We start from the raw sequence: 16,019 nt of genomic DNA on the forward strand, positions 1-16,019 counted from the left end.
CGTAGATAAGTGCATGGTCGCTCATTTTGGTTCGAGCAACCCATGGTTATCTTACGAGTTGAATGGTGTCACTATCCCGGATGCAACTAGAGTCACCGATTTGGGAATTCTCATTGACGAGCGACTTAAGTTTTCTGAACATTGTTCAGCGGTTGTCAAAAAAGCGAATAGAATGCTTGGTCTCATTTTCAAAAAAGTCTCTTCGCGTTCTCCTAAAGTCATTCTTCCGCTTTTTCGAGGCTTAGTTCGTCCTGGACTGGAGTATGCTGTAAGGTTTTGGAGACCATACCTACAGAGGGACATAGACTTGATTGAAGGGGTGCAGAGAAGAGCTACGCGTGTCCTTATTGGCACACAGGGCTTGAGTTATGAAGAGAGACTTCATTTTTTGAATATGTTTACATTGGATGAACGCAGGTGTCGAGGAGATATGATCGAAGTGTTCAAAATTTTCAATGGGATGGACCATGAACTTTTAGTACACCGCCAATCAACTGCTTTTACAAGGGGACACCAGTATCGATTGGTGAGGGACAATGCAAGGTTATGGTGTCGCAGGGAATTTTTCTCTAATAGGGTTGTTAATAAATGGAATAGCTTACCCCCGGAGGTAGTAAATTGTAACACTATTGACACGTTTAAAAAGAAATACGATAAACATGTTGGGGTAAATCGAGAAGCTATCCATTCTTAGAATAAGACAACCATAAGTATTCTTTATGGGCATTGTATAATATTTTATCATGTGTATATATTGTTTATAATTTGTGTTAATTGCATTTTTAATTGGGTTGCTGTATTTTTGAAACATATGACAACCATATTTTTATGGGCATCTTTTTATCAGCCACCTCGTTGGGCATTTTGCCTGTTGTGGCGTTGTATTTGTATTTGTATTAATGTGCCTTTAAATGAAGAATATACAAGTTCAGATGATGAAATTAAAGTGATGGAAATTGCCTATAGGTTGCTTCAATGTCTTTAAAAAACATGAAGAGTGACAACATTGAATATTGAAGGATCGGACACACCCCACTTCACATCTCTGAGAGACATCAAAGCATTCCCAAAGGATGGGTGCATCCGGAAATTTATTAAATCGCAAAACAAACAAAAAAACTAATGAAAAAAAAAACCATTAAAAAATCTTAATCATTCTCAACTTTGCCATGTTGGGCTACAAAATTAATATTAATAATAGTAAATCATAAATTATTTGTTTGATCTAGAAATCATGTGCTACATAGCATCCAAAATGAAGACTGACAACAACAACAAAGAAAGGAACCAAATATTCTCATTGAAAAGGATGGGATGGTTTGGGAGACCATGTCCCCCAAGAATACAATAATCTAGGATGAATTAGGTACTCAGCACAAAAATTTTAAGGATGTTTGTGCTACACCTTATGAAAAGAGAATAGTCAAAGCAAATGTATGGAGTTCACGGAAGCTATTCATAAATGAATGAATGCTTTGCCTCATACAAAAAAATTCACAGAAGCTGAAGCACACAAGCAACTTGGCAGACGAGTGGTCCTTATCTAAAAAAAACTAGACACTTTCATAGGAATCTTAAATACTCCAAGCTCATAATGAGCAAAAAAATTTAGAATTAGACAGTCTGTGGTGTGGAGGTCGGGGTCCATCTTTCATTCGGGAAACGATGGAAAGAGATAGATTCTGAGAAATATTGTGATTCATAAGGTTTGACATGAAAGCAATAAGATCAATGCACCTTCAAACAGATAAAATTTGTCTTACATTTATATTTTGTCCCGATAAATTTAGGGTAAATTTATTGAAAATTCTATTTTGCCAGTTACAAACCTGGGTAAAACATAACTATTGATAAACTGTTTCCAGAAAAGACTCGGTACCAGTTCACTCAGTATGACCAATAAACTGGACGAATGTGGGATAAAATTCTGGAGATGAAGTTTTGTTTGTTTCTAGCATTTTGTTATCTGCAACGTAATTACATGAAATTCAATAAAACTGGGGGTGGGGTAGAAACAAAAACTGAGCACACACACACAAATTCTGTTTCTGCTCCTGACAGCAGATTTTCTACAATGTGGATCAATTTGACCCATTCCGCAGTTCTATATACGTACTGAAAATGCCATGATTCAAGTGTTTTACATGAGTATGTAAGGTACATTTGAATTATAAATCAGCTTTAATTCTTTACATTCATAGCATGCCACTTTATTTTACATGTTCTGGGACACGAAGATTGCCAACAAAGCCTTTATATGTAGAGGGCATCTTGTAAGTGCTAATGCAGCATTTATCTCAACTGTCCGTCGTAGAGGTATGATTCTAATTTAAAAAATTTTCAAAAATTATCCTGTACCATTTTAAGAGTGAAGATATAGTGTGTCACAAAATAAAAAAACTCAATTTTTATACGTTTTTCCCTCTAACTTCCAATTAGAAAGTTGTCGCCTTGTCTTTTCAGAGTTAAAAAAAAAAGAAAAAAAAAGAAATCCTATGTTTTCAACTGCAATATTCACTGAGATAATCAAATTCAAAAATCAGAGAAAAGTTGGGGAAGGACATCATAAATAAGGGAAAGGAGCATTGTCTGTTGGTTTTTGCTGTTATTTTCCAAGTTTTCTCAGATTTTTAAATTAAAATATCTCAGTGAATATTGCAGTTAAAAACATGATTTTTTTTTTTGTTGGGCTCAGGAAAGACAAAGCAACAACTTCCAATTAAATTGGAAGTTGTTGCTTTGTCTTTTCTGTTAGACAGAAGTTGCAAATTAACAGCAAAAACCAACATACAATGCTCCTTTCCCTTATTTATGATGTCCTTCCCCAACTTCTCTTTCCTAATTATTAGGAAGTTAGAGGACAAAAGGGAACATATGCATTTTTTTGTAACAAACTGTATTCACTATAGAAATGGGCATAGAGTAATTTTTCAACACCTTTTGAAAAGTTTTTAAATTTATATATCTGTCTCTCAGACTAGTCATAATTCTTTTCAAAGATTATAAAAGGCAGGTCCAAATTTATTATATACTATTGCATTTTTACTTTATCATTAGGCGCCAATTCCCAGACCAAAAAAACTAGTTAGTCATGCAACAAAACATTTTGTTGCGAAAGAAAAAAAATGTCACACAAATACAGTAGTCTCAGTAATTTGAGTCCCAAAACTTCAAGGTTCTAGATAAAATCTGAGACGTACTAAAATTTTTAAAATTCCTTCACAAAATCTTTCGCCAAGAACAAGTTTAATTTTTTTAAATTCTTCTGGCTATCAAAGAGAGTACTTTCAGTTTTAAGGGGCTTTCGTTAGACCCCCAGACTGGAATGTTTCACAGACCCTTTCATGGAAAATTTATATAGAGTATAGAGGAATAGAGCCCTGGTCAACTTCCTTAAAAAAGGTGTCACTGATCTTGGCAGTTGTTAAATTAAAATTCAGCCATTAAATTAAACAGTAACAGTAGGTGACTCTTTCCCCCCCCCCCCTATAATGCCATTTTCTATTGCTTTTTGGATAATCAGTTTTTGGTGATCCACGGTGGTTTTGATCCTTTTCACATTGGATTATCGAGACTATTGTAAAAGGAAAAATTGAGGATAATTGAGCGACATTCTTCCCCCTCCATATTTCTTTGATTTTGGCCCTCCCAACTTTTTTTTAAAAATAAAAATTGTCCCGTTTCTTCCTGTATTTTCAATGACGCCTGCTGTCTTGCATTTTTATTCTTTACTGAAATCAAGCTGATCATTATGACTAAGAATATTCACCTCACATCACATTAAATGGGGATTTTTTTCATGGAATTCATTTTAATCCACTGCGATTTGTAATAACACTTCATTTCCTGTCATTGGCGATTTCTTCGAATAGCAATAATTAGAAAATTTGCTCAGTTTTAATACCTTATTTGGAAGCAATTTCCCTCATTGTTCCTAAGAAAACAGTCACTTTGAGACTAAGGAGTGAAGGATTTTCTCTGGAGATGTTTAATTTCTGCAAAGCGCATTTTGAGTATTTTCAGAGTTTTTCTATAAATATACGAAAAATTGGAAGAATCAGGTTTTCGCCTGAAGATTTTTATAAGGCTAAAAAAAATTGGAAGCATTGGCACCTATACTTTATTTATATTGAAGGACCAAGTATTCTTGGAATGATACAAGAGAGAAGGGGCTTGCTCCGGTTTGAAATGCCCACTTACATTAACACACAGCAAGACGGTGAGACAGTCTTTCATGACCTTATACTAAGAATGCCACTCCCAGGTGGATTCTGTGTCCCATGCACTGGACTAGAGAGGGCAGGCAATTCACTCTTTGTTTCTTCTATGATACACGGGGGCGCCAAAATGCATGCTTGCTCGGTTGACTAGCCCTGCTCCCATGGTCAGTGACATCTGGATGAATGGGTCCATAAGGCTCTAAACCATTGAAGTTTTCATTAATATGCATATGAATAGTTTTTTTTTTTTTTTAAATTTTGGTCTTTTATTAAAATAATAAAAAAAATAAAAAATGTCAAAGTATGCTTGGACCCAGCCCCTGAACTCCTTAAGGCAGTTGTGATCACACAACACTCGACAGGAAACAATAATACAGAAACGTTCTTTTTGGTTTTTACTAATTTAGGAGGCTTTGATAGGTCTATACTTCTTACTTGCATTGAATTCTAATAAATAAATACTCATATTGAGAGAAATCTCTAGTTCAATCAGTCTAAATCTGTTAAAAATTTCAAAACTTTTGCTCATATTGCGAGACATTTAACTAATTTTGACTTAATGAACTAGCAAATTTTTACATGTTTGACAAAACACTCACAAACCAAGTTACTCATTATTCAAAGTTTTACTGTACTTTCTACTCAATGCCAATTTTATCGAATCAAATCAGTTCCAAGTTTCTCGATTATAAGAAATTTGTTTCATACACACCAAGAAAAAAAAGAAGAGAGCACAAAATTCCTTTTAAAGATTCTTTATTACTACACAATTAAGAGAGAGGATACAGAAATATCAGTCTAACGATACTCTGATTTTGAAATGTGACTGAAACTTACATCCATATTTTACTTAGAAAGAAAAAAAGCCTTAAACCTTTAAAGGGCACGAGGAAATACACTTTGAAAACACACAGCACTTACAAACATCATTTATAAACAATTTAATACACCACACGCATCACCAGAAAGACAATACCTAACTAGAGACAAAAAATTTCTGCAAAGTGGATTTTACCACATTCCACAATACATTTAACTTTTGCATAAGAAACAACTAATTCATCAAAACCTTGAACAATCACGATCATCCACAACTGTTTCTCTACCCTGTATCATTTGGTTTTTATGAATTCACTTCCATAAATAATTCATAAGAAATATTGGTCCAATTAAATTTCTTAGAAGGAAATTATAAAAAAAAAGAAAGATAATATTAAATACGATTCATTTGAAAGTTTAGATCCTTTCGCCTTCTCTTTTATTCTTAAATTTCGAGCAACACATTCAATAAACCTGAGAGAGAGTGAATTCTCACATATTTCATCCTTCCCCTATAAATTATCGTTATCAACCTACAAGATTATGCAGAAGGCCAGCAGCCCCCCCCCCCGTACTCTTCTCCCTTGTTAATAAACATTTCCGAACTCAATTCACAATGTCCTAATTGGGGGCAACAGTACTCACTATGAACCTTGTATATGTGAAACTGCTTTCGCTATGGACTTCCTATAGCGGAAGCAAATATAAGGTAAAAATAACCCTTTCCTTCAGGTCTTCTGATAGAGATCAATCTGGACAATCTCAGGGTATGAATGACAGTTAAATATGTTAAAAGCATGCAATACACATTAAGCTGTTCTATTCTAAGTCCTCGCAATGCTGAATTAAAAAAAAATTAAAGACATGACTTTTGCTTGTGAAAGAAAAACCAAAACAGGATCCGCACTCACAAAATTAGAAAAAGTAGGACTGGGGGACTTAGACAACATATAATCATAGCATAATAAAATTTTTTTTTTTTTTAAACTTAAGAAAAAAAATAGCATTATTTCAGTATCCTATAAGATTGACTTCAGCCAAAGCAAAATGACAGAAATGACTTGGTAGTAACAAAAACAATTTTTGGCCAAAACAGAGTACTAGCAAACAGATAATTCTTTTTTCTGTCTCTCTCCTCACAATATATTACATTCTTTTTTCGAGGAGTCTTCCAAAGCCTGCCAACTCTGTTCAACAATGCACAGCAAATTATGAAAATACAGATAAGTTTTTCAAGAATGACTCCCTTTCGAGACCACTTTCAAAAGCACAGTGCAAAATGTGTAAATTAAAAGGTCCAATGTAAATAAGTCAAGATGAAGCAAATGGTTTTACTGGGTTGTCCATCCTTTTTTTTAAAGGGATTTGTTTATATTTTACTGTTCAATGCCAGTGTCATTGTTTTTGACAAATGAGGCACTTTCATTTCTAGCTCTTTGCTGAACATGGTAAACGTTGTTTATGCCTCTGCATGCCCTAAAAATACAGAAGACAATTGCTATTGGATAGCATCAGAATCATCAAACCTATAATAGGCCTATGTATCCAACTGCTTTGTTCTGCACAAACTGTTGTTTCACCTTGAACCACACTGTTGTTTGAACTTGATATAATCAATACAAGAGATATTGGAAATTCCCATACAGATGGGCTGATCATAGATTTCTTGGGGAGTACATAAAGATCATATTTTAGAAGAAAAAAAAATAATTTAAGATAATGTTTGTTAAATGTTCACAAAGAATCAATTTAACATTGATTAATAGAAAATTTATTACAAAAGAGATCAAAATTACTTCAAGATACCAAAAATAACAGTTTGACTGCATATCCCAACATGATTCCATCAAAACATAGAATCTAGCCAAACATTTCTGCTAAAATGCAATCTTGTTTACATAATTTAGGTATTTCTATTCAGCAGTGATTTTTAAAAATATAAAATTTGAGTGAACCAAGTTTCGTTACAATACTAATTAATGACCAAAAACATGGAAAAAAATGAAAAAAGAAAAACTGAATAAATGAGAATTACAGTAAACTTTAAAAAATAACTAAAAGTACATTAAAAAAATGAATATTTTCTGCAACCATTACTACAGTGAAAGATAAATCACTATGATTTTAAAAAAAATAAGTTAAAAGCCATTATCAAGAAAGATTATTTGATTCTTCATTAAAAAGAATGAAAGATGAAAATGTTTTAAGTTTATCTACCTTCATTTTGGCTACACAGTAAAACTTTGAATTAAGAGTAACTTGGTTTACGAGTGTTTTATGAGATGTACAAAAATAGAAAATAAATTTTGACTTAATAAACTAGTATTAGCTCACAATATGAGTGCTGCAGTATATATATTAAAGCCTCTCAGACGAGGACCAGTCAACAAAAGCCTCGTCATATTAGTTTTGTCTGTCGAGCACTGGGTGAGCACAATAACGTTTTGATTCCCTTTCTCTCACTGCATATATGGTCATCTTGATGAGTTGAGGGGCCAAATATGAGCATTTTTCAGAGCTCTTTTTATTATTTTTGTGAAGGACCAAATTAAAAAATATATATTCTTTTGTGTATCAATGAAAAATTTCAATAGTTTAACGCTTAGATGCACATTTTCTCCCCCCCCCCCTCTCCTCCCTAGCTTAAAAGGTATCTCCTTGAACAAAAATTACCCAGTTTGAGCATCTAAGGGTTAAAGATTCTCGTTAGACTTCGGCCCCTTCCTGGGTCAAACGGAGCAATTCGTTCAGACTGATTGGCAGATTACTCTAGCTTTCATAACACAAACTCATGAAAGATTACGCCATTCTTTCTTGCTTTGTTTTAATGCAAGCATGGATATAAAAGTGAAGCCCCCCTGCTCTTTTGCATCACACCAGAAAATACTCAAGCCTCCTCAATATAAAATGAGTAAAAATTCAATAATCTTGAAAAAAAATCAACCTGCACTTTCTTTTCTAGAACAATGAAGGCTGGCATGAAGGAGATGATTGTAGAAGGAATCACTTATCATCTCTTATGGCAAAGTTTACTTTGATATACAAGTGTTTTATATTACAAGCAGTTTTACGAAACAAATTATGTTCTATGGATCAACTGTTTACACAATTGAAATCTAACTTGACAAATCATATAAAACTAACAGTTTTATTCCTTGAATCAGATGGGTCAAGATGACCACACGGTTTATCACAGAGAAACAAGTTAGAAGTTAAAAAACAAAGAAATCTTTTATATTTGAAAACCAAAGAGAATTTAAAAACTTTAAATCACTGGCAAATCCTTCTCAATAAAAAAAGGAAAAATAAACACAGAAAAAAAAAACCAACAACAAAAACAGCAAAAAATTATAATCTCAAAAGAGAAATGAACCAAAAAAATCTCTAAAAACATTATCTATGTGGGCAGCACAATTTCCTGTTATAAATGAGAAGTTAGAAAAAAAAATATATAGCAATACAACAATAATGGTTTCTTACTAAAGCAGAGAATTAAAGTAAAATGTATCACAAAGTAATGAGTACATCAAGTTTTGTTATTTTGATTGCATGAAAAAAAAACTTATTTCAAAAGGAGGAAAATACAAAACTTTAAAAATTATATTTCATGAAATGAATCTTGTTAATAATATTTTTTCCTTCTCCTCTTACGTTTTTTGTATTTGATTTTTGTTTTGAGCACACTTTCACCTGAAAGATAAGGAAAATATATTCACAATACATGCTTATAACACTATGAGCGTTTATATGTTTTGTATATGGACCTCTTCTGCAAGAAATTTCAACCTTTTTAGCATCACAAGCATAACCTATGCCCATCATCAGAAAAGCACCCATATAACACACATGCTCAAACTCAAACTAGCACAATGCTAATCCTTGAATGGGAGGCATCTAATTGGAGTACTGATCAATACACCTAGAGTTGAAAATGCCACAAGCATTGCAAATTCTTGGGTGCTTTGATAAAAACACAGATGTACTTGTGAGCAACAGATTGAAGATCCTACTCTACTATATTTATCTTAAATCTTACAAACATGTATCATATTCCCTCACATTAGCCAGCATGCCATAAAAATCCGGAGACACCAGTTTTTGAATGTTGGAGTTTGGTCCATTCCTGGCATGCTGGAAAATAAAGGTTTAAAAAAGATCACATTGCTTTCGAAGGGACATGCAGTTGCTTTTATATTAGAACACCATGTTTCACAGTGCAATTCTTTCATTTTTCTCACTCTGCCTTATTGCAATTTCATGCATATGATGGAGGATTAACAAAATACTTTGCAGTCTATATAAGCATGTTTTCATCGAACTCATCTAATCTATGCTAGTGAATGTGCTTAGTACCCAACATTTTTAATAAACCAAGATTTGTAACAAAAAAAAAAAGAAAACAAGCCTGGAGCTATCTGGACGCTGTTTGTAAAACAGAAAGGATCCTAAAACTCAGAGAACGGACAAAGTGTTTAACACCACCCTAACTGCATATCCGGCATGGTGCTATTGCTGATGACATCATGGTTTTTGAGTGTTAAGAAACATTTGGTCTGTGACTTGAAATTCCAGACATGCTGGAAAATAGTGTTGGGCATTCCCAGAATACTGGTTACCTGGCATGCCGGATAATAAGAGGGAATATGATATGTAAAATAGAATTTATCACAAAAGACAAAGAGAGCTTACTATAGGATGGCACAGAGTTGATACTATCTTGTCCGATGAGAATAAACAACTCATTATGGTAGCGAACTAAAACAAAACAAAAAAAATACATAGATATTAGTGTTATACATAAATTTATAAATGGGTCATTTGCATGCAACTGGACAAAAAAAAATTACCAAAAATAAATGTCAACCAAAAAATTGACACTTCACCTGCTGATAAATAAAATATAGTCAGCAGCAAAATTTGTTCAAAATTAATGGTTAAAAAATTTATTTTGTTAATTTTATAGAGGCAACTGATTTCTAATTTGTGTCTGTTTTGCTAGAGAAGGAGTTGCATTCTCAAAGCAAAGTCTTTAGATGAAACATTACTGCCATTTGATGTTGCAACCACGAAATTTCGATTATTTTGCCCCCCCCCCAAATTATGATTAAACCTTCCTTTTTGTTACCTAATGCCAGGAGAAAGAAATTTTTACATGTTTTATTTATTTATTTTCATTTATACCATATTGTTGTCCCTGTAGGCCTATACAAGAGAATACATGTGGTTGAATGAGACAGATATTGTTAAAAAAAACTAGAGATGATGAGGGTGGCAACAATAGAGCTGGGCAGTTTCATTTAACAATGGTATGAGAAAAGAAGCAATGAATTGCAACATTTTGCAGCATTTTCAGAAATAATGTCTCTAAACTGAAGGTAAATTGAAAACAATTTTCAATTATATATTTTTCATAAAAAAAGTAGCCAAGAGGACATTTAATAAAGACACTTACCTCATTTTTCCTGAAGAAATTAATTTTAGAAAAAATTTACAATTGTAATTGATTTAAAAGAATAAGTCTAAGTGATGGCTACATTCTTAACCGTTTCAACATAAAATTTGATAGGTGGCAACTGGTGTAGTAGGATTTGAACAAATGTTTTCCAAATGTTATGAATGGGAAAAAAAAGTTGGAGAAAATTTTCATTTGGTATAAAGTATTAATAAATATTTAAAATTATGAAAACAATGAAAAAGTATGTGATCCTAAAAATATATATTATTGGAAAAAAAAGAATGCATTTGTTTCCAAGATAGAAAGTTATAATTTTAAAATTTGAACAATGGACTTGGGACAGCCAGGAGAAGGACATTTACTTAACAAATGAAAAATTTGTTCAAGCAAATTTAAAAATGTAATGATAAAAAGTATAAATCGAGTCGGAAACAGGAATATAGAGCGTGATGGAAAAAGAATTCTGTGCCAAATACAGTTAAACCTCGTTAATGAGTCGCAGTTGGAAGTCCAAAAATATGACCTTATAAGGGGAGTGACTTGTTAAGCAGAGTAGGACATGGCCATGCTGATTCCTGTCTCCTCATTGGTGCATTCATGCAAAAAGAAAAATTATCCAAATGCGTTCAGTCATGAAAATTGTGATTACTCGAGTTTTTTTTTAATCAATTAATGCTTATTTGCTATAAAATTACGTATGAATGAATGACACAAAATATTACCTTTTTCAATTTTCAAATATTTGCATATTTTTCCGCATGTTTATGGAAACCAAAATACTGTCGTCGTCTCTGGTATGACTGTATAAATATTTCGGAATGTCATAAATGAAAATAAAATATTCTTTTGAGTTCAAAAAAAATATTTTTCAGTGAAAAATGAACAATGGTGAGTTTTGTTTGTGTGGAATTGGTAATTGAAGATGTGAGATCCCCTTTTCTCTAAAGGATATAGAAATTTTAAGTCTGTCTGTTGTGCTTCCCAGTCCTAACACGAATTTTCTTAATAGGTCGATTTTTCACATTTAGCAAAAGCTGACCAAGAAACGCAACTTGACAAGGAAAAAAAAATTCTAGCAAAACCAATCCCAAGTAAGGAAATAGCCCAATGTTGAAAGAATCTGTCAACAAGCCTGTTGTTCAGGAATTACCAAACTTGCACGGCGGAGTGGCGATGCTGACAAAGGTTCTTCGAACTGACTCTTTGTTACACTGCTCTGGGGAGCAGCAGATAAGTGATGATTAGGGAAAGGAGCACCGCGGTTGAAAAAAGTTTGAGAACCTCTGCTGCAGTGAAAAGTGAGCAGGGGGGGGGGGGGGTGGAGATGGCTTCTGCTTGAAGTTCTAGATAGATCTTTGATGTGATAAGAGTGAACATGGAACTTACCGTTTATATTTTGCGAAGTGTTTCCGGTTTGAATGGTAATTTTGGAAAGAGTGCTTTCACACAAAAGTGACCTCTTAAGCGGAGTGGGGTGATGCATTATCAAGATTTTAATAACATTAGAACCCCCATAGAGAACAACTGGATTTTCAAAAAGTGACCCGGTAAGCGGAGTGACTCATTACCTGGGTGACGCACTAACAAGGTTTGACTATACATTAAAAGTTCATTACAACGACAGCTCACAAGCACAGGAAAGATTGTCATTATAACTGACTTCCCATTATAAGTGAATGTTTTTGTCACATTAGCTCTTTGATAATCACCTGCAAATCACTCATTATATCGAGATTGTCATTATAAGCCATACTCTTAATAACAGACTTTTACTGTATATCAAGCATTAACTGCTGGGGACACAATTTAGGCCACTTTTGTGAGAATGATCCAAATACAATTTCAAATTTTGAACAGGTAAATAGCCTAATTCAATGAAATTACCTAATAATCTAACTTTGAAGAACTGCGTGGGACTAAACACAAAGTAAAATCAAATTCAAAACTGCCAATCAAGCATTTCCAAAATATTAGGATGAAAAGAAAATCAAATCCTTTGTAAATTACACACAGAAAAAAAATTCACTCACGAGCATCAACAGGAAGAAACTTCCTAATTTCTGCATCAAACTCTTCTTTTGAAATCTGTAAGTAAATAACTGTTGTTATATTGAGAGAGGCTCAAAAAAATATTTTGAAAAAATCAATATTTTTACAAACAATATTTTTTTTATTGAACCATCTAGACAATTAATTTATGACTGAATAAAACGAGCATGTAAAATAATTAAAATTGTCATATATATATGACAATTTTAATTTTACATGCTCGTTTTATATATATATATATATATATAGCTTGACAAACTTTTAAACTAGCCTATCATTCAAGTCGGGTTCTGTTTGGTATATATGCAAAATTTGGCGACGATCGATCTAAAATTGTAGATTTGTATAGAGAACAACAAAGAGTTCCATACACACACAGACAGAAAATCAATTTTATATGTATAGATTTCTTGGGCTTCTTATCTCTAAGCGAACTCAATATTTCGAGAATGAAGAATTCAATCCAATTTCCAAATCCATTGGTGCGGCGGAAAACTCAACTAAATTTCCGCATTTTTACAATAGAGAATCGGCAATTTTAACATTAATTTTATGGTAATAATCTCGTGAGTCCCTCAAAGTGATGCTTATAATGATTATGACGTCTATGCAAAAAGCCTCAAAATATTCACTGCATCAATTCATATAGCTTGAGACGTTTAAAATTAGTGATGGGAGGGGGAGGCGCATAAATTACATTAAAGTTATTCTACGGCTTTAATTGGAGCATTTTTTTAAACAAACAGGCAGATCAATAACTTATTTAAACTTCAAAAAAAAATGTTCAAAATATTTAACGCCGATCACAAAGGAAAAAAACCACACTTTCACTTCTACATTTCATTAATCTACAGTACATTCGTTTCTGTCATGAGCCGCCGAGGAAGTCGCCATGTTGGTTACCTTGGATACGATTTGTGTCCCTCAAATCCTTCACTGAAAGAGGGAAATATCAATGATCCAAAAAGCCTCATATCAGTCCAATATAGACCCTAAATAGTCCACTGGAACCTAAATGCGTCACTTGAACAAAATAAAAAAAATCGCTTTAATGTCAATTTTAATCTCCCCTCAAAGTGCGTATCGTTGTACTCATAATCATCCTATGTATTCATTCCTTGTGAATTTCAAGTGCCGCGGCTAGGCTGTGATGGCGAGGAATAAATTGGTATTGGTGCCTATCAAATTTTCCATGTGTAATTAATATCTCTAAAAAAATAAATAAGCTTGGCTCCAAAAAATATTTGGCACCAAGATTTTTTTTCTTGATTTGTCATCATGTCCCTTGATGGTAATAGATACCACAATGATAATTTTTCACACTTGATTCAAAATTGCCCTTAATACGTTTTAAAACATCTCAATAGTTTTGTCCCTCCGACAGCATCTAGTGAAATCAGTATTTTGTACTACCTGAACTTTTCACCCACCAAGCAGTGATTAAGTTGCGGCTATTGTTACTTTTTTTTTAAGATATAAAGGTATAGTGCAGTGAACTTCTTCATAAGATTAAACACCAAACTGAATGTTATTAATATGATTTTGTGCATAACTCAGGGTTTGACAAATCGAAATGCAATCCAGGCAATACTCAAATTTCTTATTAGCCACACATTTTTTGAGAAAAATGGTCAAATAACTTCAGGTCTAGCCAGGGAGTTGGTAACTTTTTTTGTGCTGGCAGACAGTGACATGATTTCCAAAAATTTCATGTTGTTCTCAAGACTCCACATTAGTAATTAAACATGGAAAATTTTAGGCACCAATTTTCTAGTCGCCATGTATCCTGACGCCTGGGATTTTTCAAGCCTAGGTATTAAGTGCCAATAAATGTTTATAAGTGTATTTTTTAGTGAACTTTTGACATTTTTTCGTAGAATTTATTTTAATATCCTGTGAGACTTACAGTAGCACTTTATTTCCTGCTGTTGGCGATCATAGGAATAATTAACAAATTTGCTCCTTTTGGCATCACATTTGGTGACAATTGCTGATTTCCTGTGCGTTTAAAATTTTAATTCCCCCCCTCCCACCCCCGTATTTTTCTGAGTAAACATGGTCAGCCTGGATGATAGAGAGTATGTTTCTTTGGGATTTTCCATTCAAGCGAAGCACAATTTAAGATTTTTAGGGATTTTTCTGTGAAAAGATGAAAAACCGAAGAATCTAGTTTCCAACCAGAAGATTTTATCAAGGCTTCTGGGTAAATTAGAAGCATTGTCACCTATGTACAAGTGTTCACAACCAAATAAGTTTGTTCATCTGGGAATGACTATAAAGATTACAAATCATGATTGATATACATTTATTTTGAATATTGGAAAGAAAAGAAAAAATACCCACCTTTCCAAAACGGTATTGTTTAAATTTACTTAGGTACCTGAAAAAAAAAAATGAATAAGAACCATTTTAAGTCATATGATAATCAGTGAAAGTAATTTTTTTTAAAAATCAAATCAAATTTATTAATTTTCAATGTACTGAGATTTAATGTTAATTTTGTAAAACATATTTATTATCCAGAGGCTACGATGCCTGTACGGATGATTGAAAATTTACATGAAATTAATGAATAAAATAAAAAATACAACGTGAACAGAAACATTAAAAAAAAAAAAACATCTACAAATAAACGAGATAAAATTATCAATGTGAAATAGAAAAAAACAAAAAAAATAACTTAATGATAAAAATTAACAAAAAAAAAACACCACAACACAAAATAGGTAAAATTCTTAATGCATGACCAGAAATGTAAAATAAAACATTAAATAAAAAATAGTAGTCTCATTTATCCGACCTTTGCTCATCCGACATTCCGTATTATCGTCATCCAACCAGGGAAAAAATGCATCAATCGGCAACAAGAACTGTAAGTTGCGGGTATGAGTAAAATCTATTTTTTGTTGCACCCTACTGTACAGTGGCGCGCTCGTCTACACTATGACTCATGTGCCTGTCATTTGCCCCACCCTCACTCACTGTCACAACTCTCTACTCAGTGTTGCAGTGTATATCTCAGTGCAGAAAAATAGAGGACAAATGGCAGCATGAACATGAAATAAGCATAATTTGAAAACAAATACGTTAGGGCCACATATACACTCAGAACACACATTCCGGCATGTGCAGATTCGTTAGAAATTCCGTAGAAGAATGTGCACGAGATGCATGTACGGTTAAGTAGTAGCATACATGGATTGATTTATCATCTGTTACATGCGTATGTAGGAGAAGCAGCTGCTAGACAATGGTGAAAGTATGGAAACGGAAAGCACAGATGAAACCGAAGAAACCATTCTACATTCAGTGCAACATATCCCTGGATGTAAATATGCATCTTTGCAAGAAATCGAAAGTTGGATGAAGGATTGGAAAGTCAGTATGAAATAATTGATGAAGACATAGTCATTCTTGTCAATTGCAATTACAACAACATTGAAGATCAATCATCAACAGCTGAGTCTCTCAGAATT

The 16,019-nt window shown here is 33.2% G+C and overlaps 1 protein-coding gene across 6 annotated transcripts in view; it reads right to left on the bottom strand.

Annotated features, from left to right (window-relative positions):
- The window catches only part of LOC149087757 (transcriptional adapter 1-like), a 47,823-nt gene that overhangs the window by 17,243 nt on the left and 14,561 nt on the right, over nt 1-16,019 (bottom strand). For 3 of the 6 annotated variants that reach the window (XM_089231650.1, XM_089231649.1, XM_089231654.1), the window contains 4 exons: nt 14,887-14,923; nt 12,525-12,579; nt 9,729-9,794; nt 8,691-8,729 (listed from right to left, as the gene is read on the bottom strand). In XM_089231650.1, coding sequence (XP_089087776.1) covers nt 8,691-8,729; nt 9,729-9,794; nt 12,525-12,579; nt 14,887-14,923 — 197 coding nt within the window. The remainder of the gene's footprint in view (nt 1-8,690; nt 8,730-9,728; nt 9,795-12,524; nt 12,580-14,886; nt 14,924-16,019) is intronic. The other 3 variants (XM_089231652.1, XM_089231651.1, XM_089231655.1) reach the window with 1 other exon arrangement.

Source organism: Pholcus phalangioides, unplaced genomic scaffold, assembly GCF_987345545.1.
Source record: "Pholcus phalangioides strain wild (caught in Gottingen) unplaced genomic scaffold, Ppha-v1.0 ptg000004l_1, whole genome shotgun sequence".
In the NCBI taxonomy this organism is placed as follows: Eukaryota; Metazoa; Arthropoda; class Arachnida; order Araneae; family Pholcidae; genus Pholcus; species Pholcus phalangioides.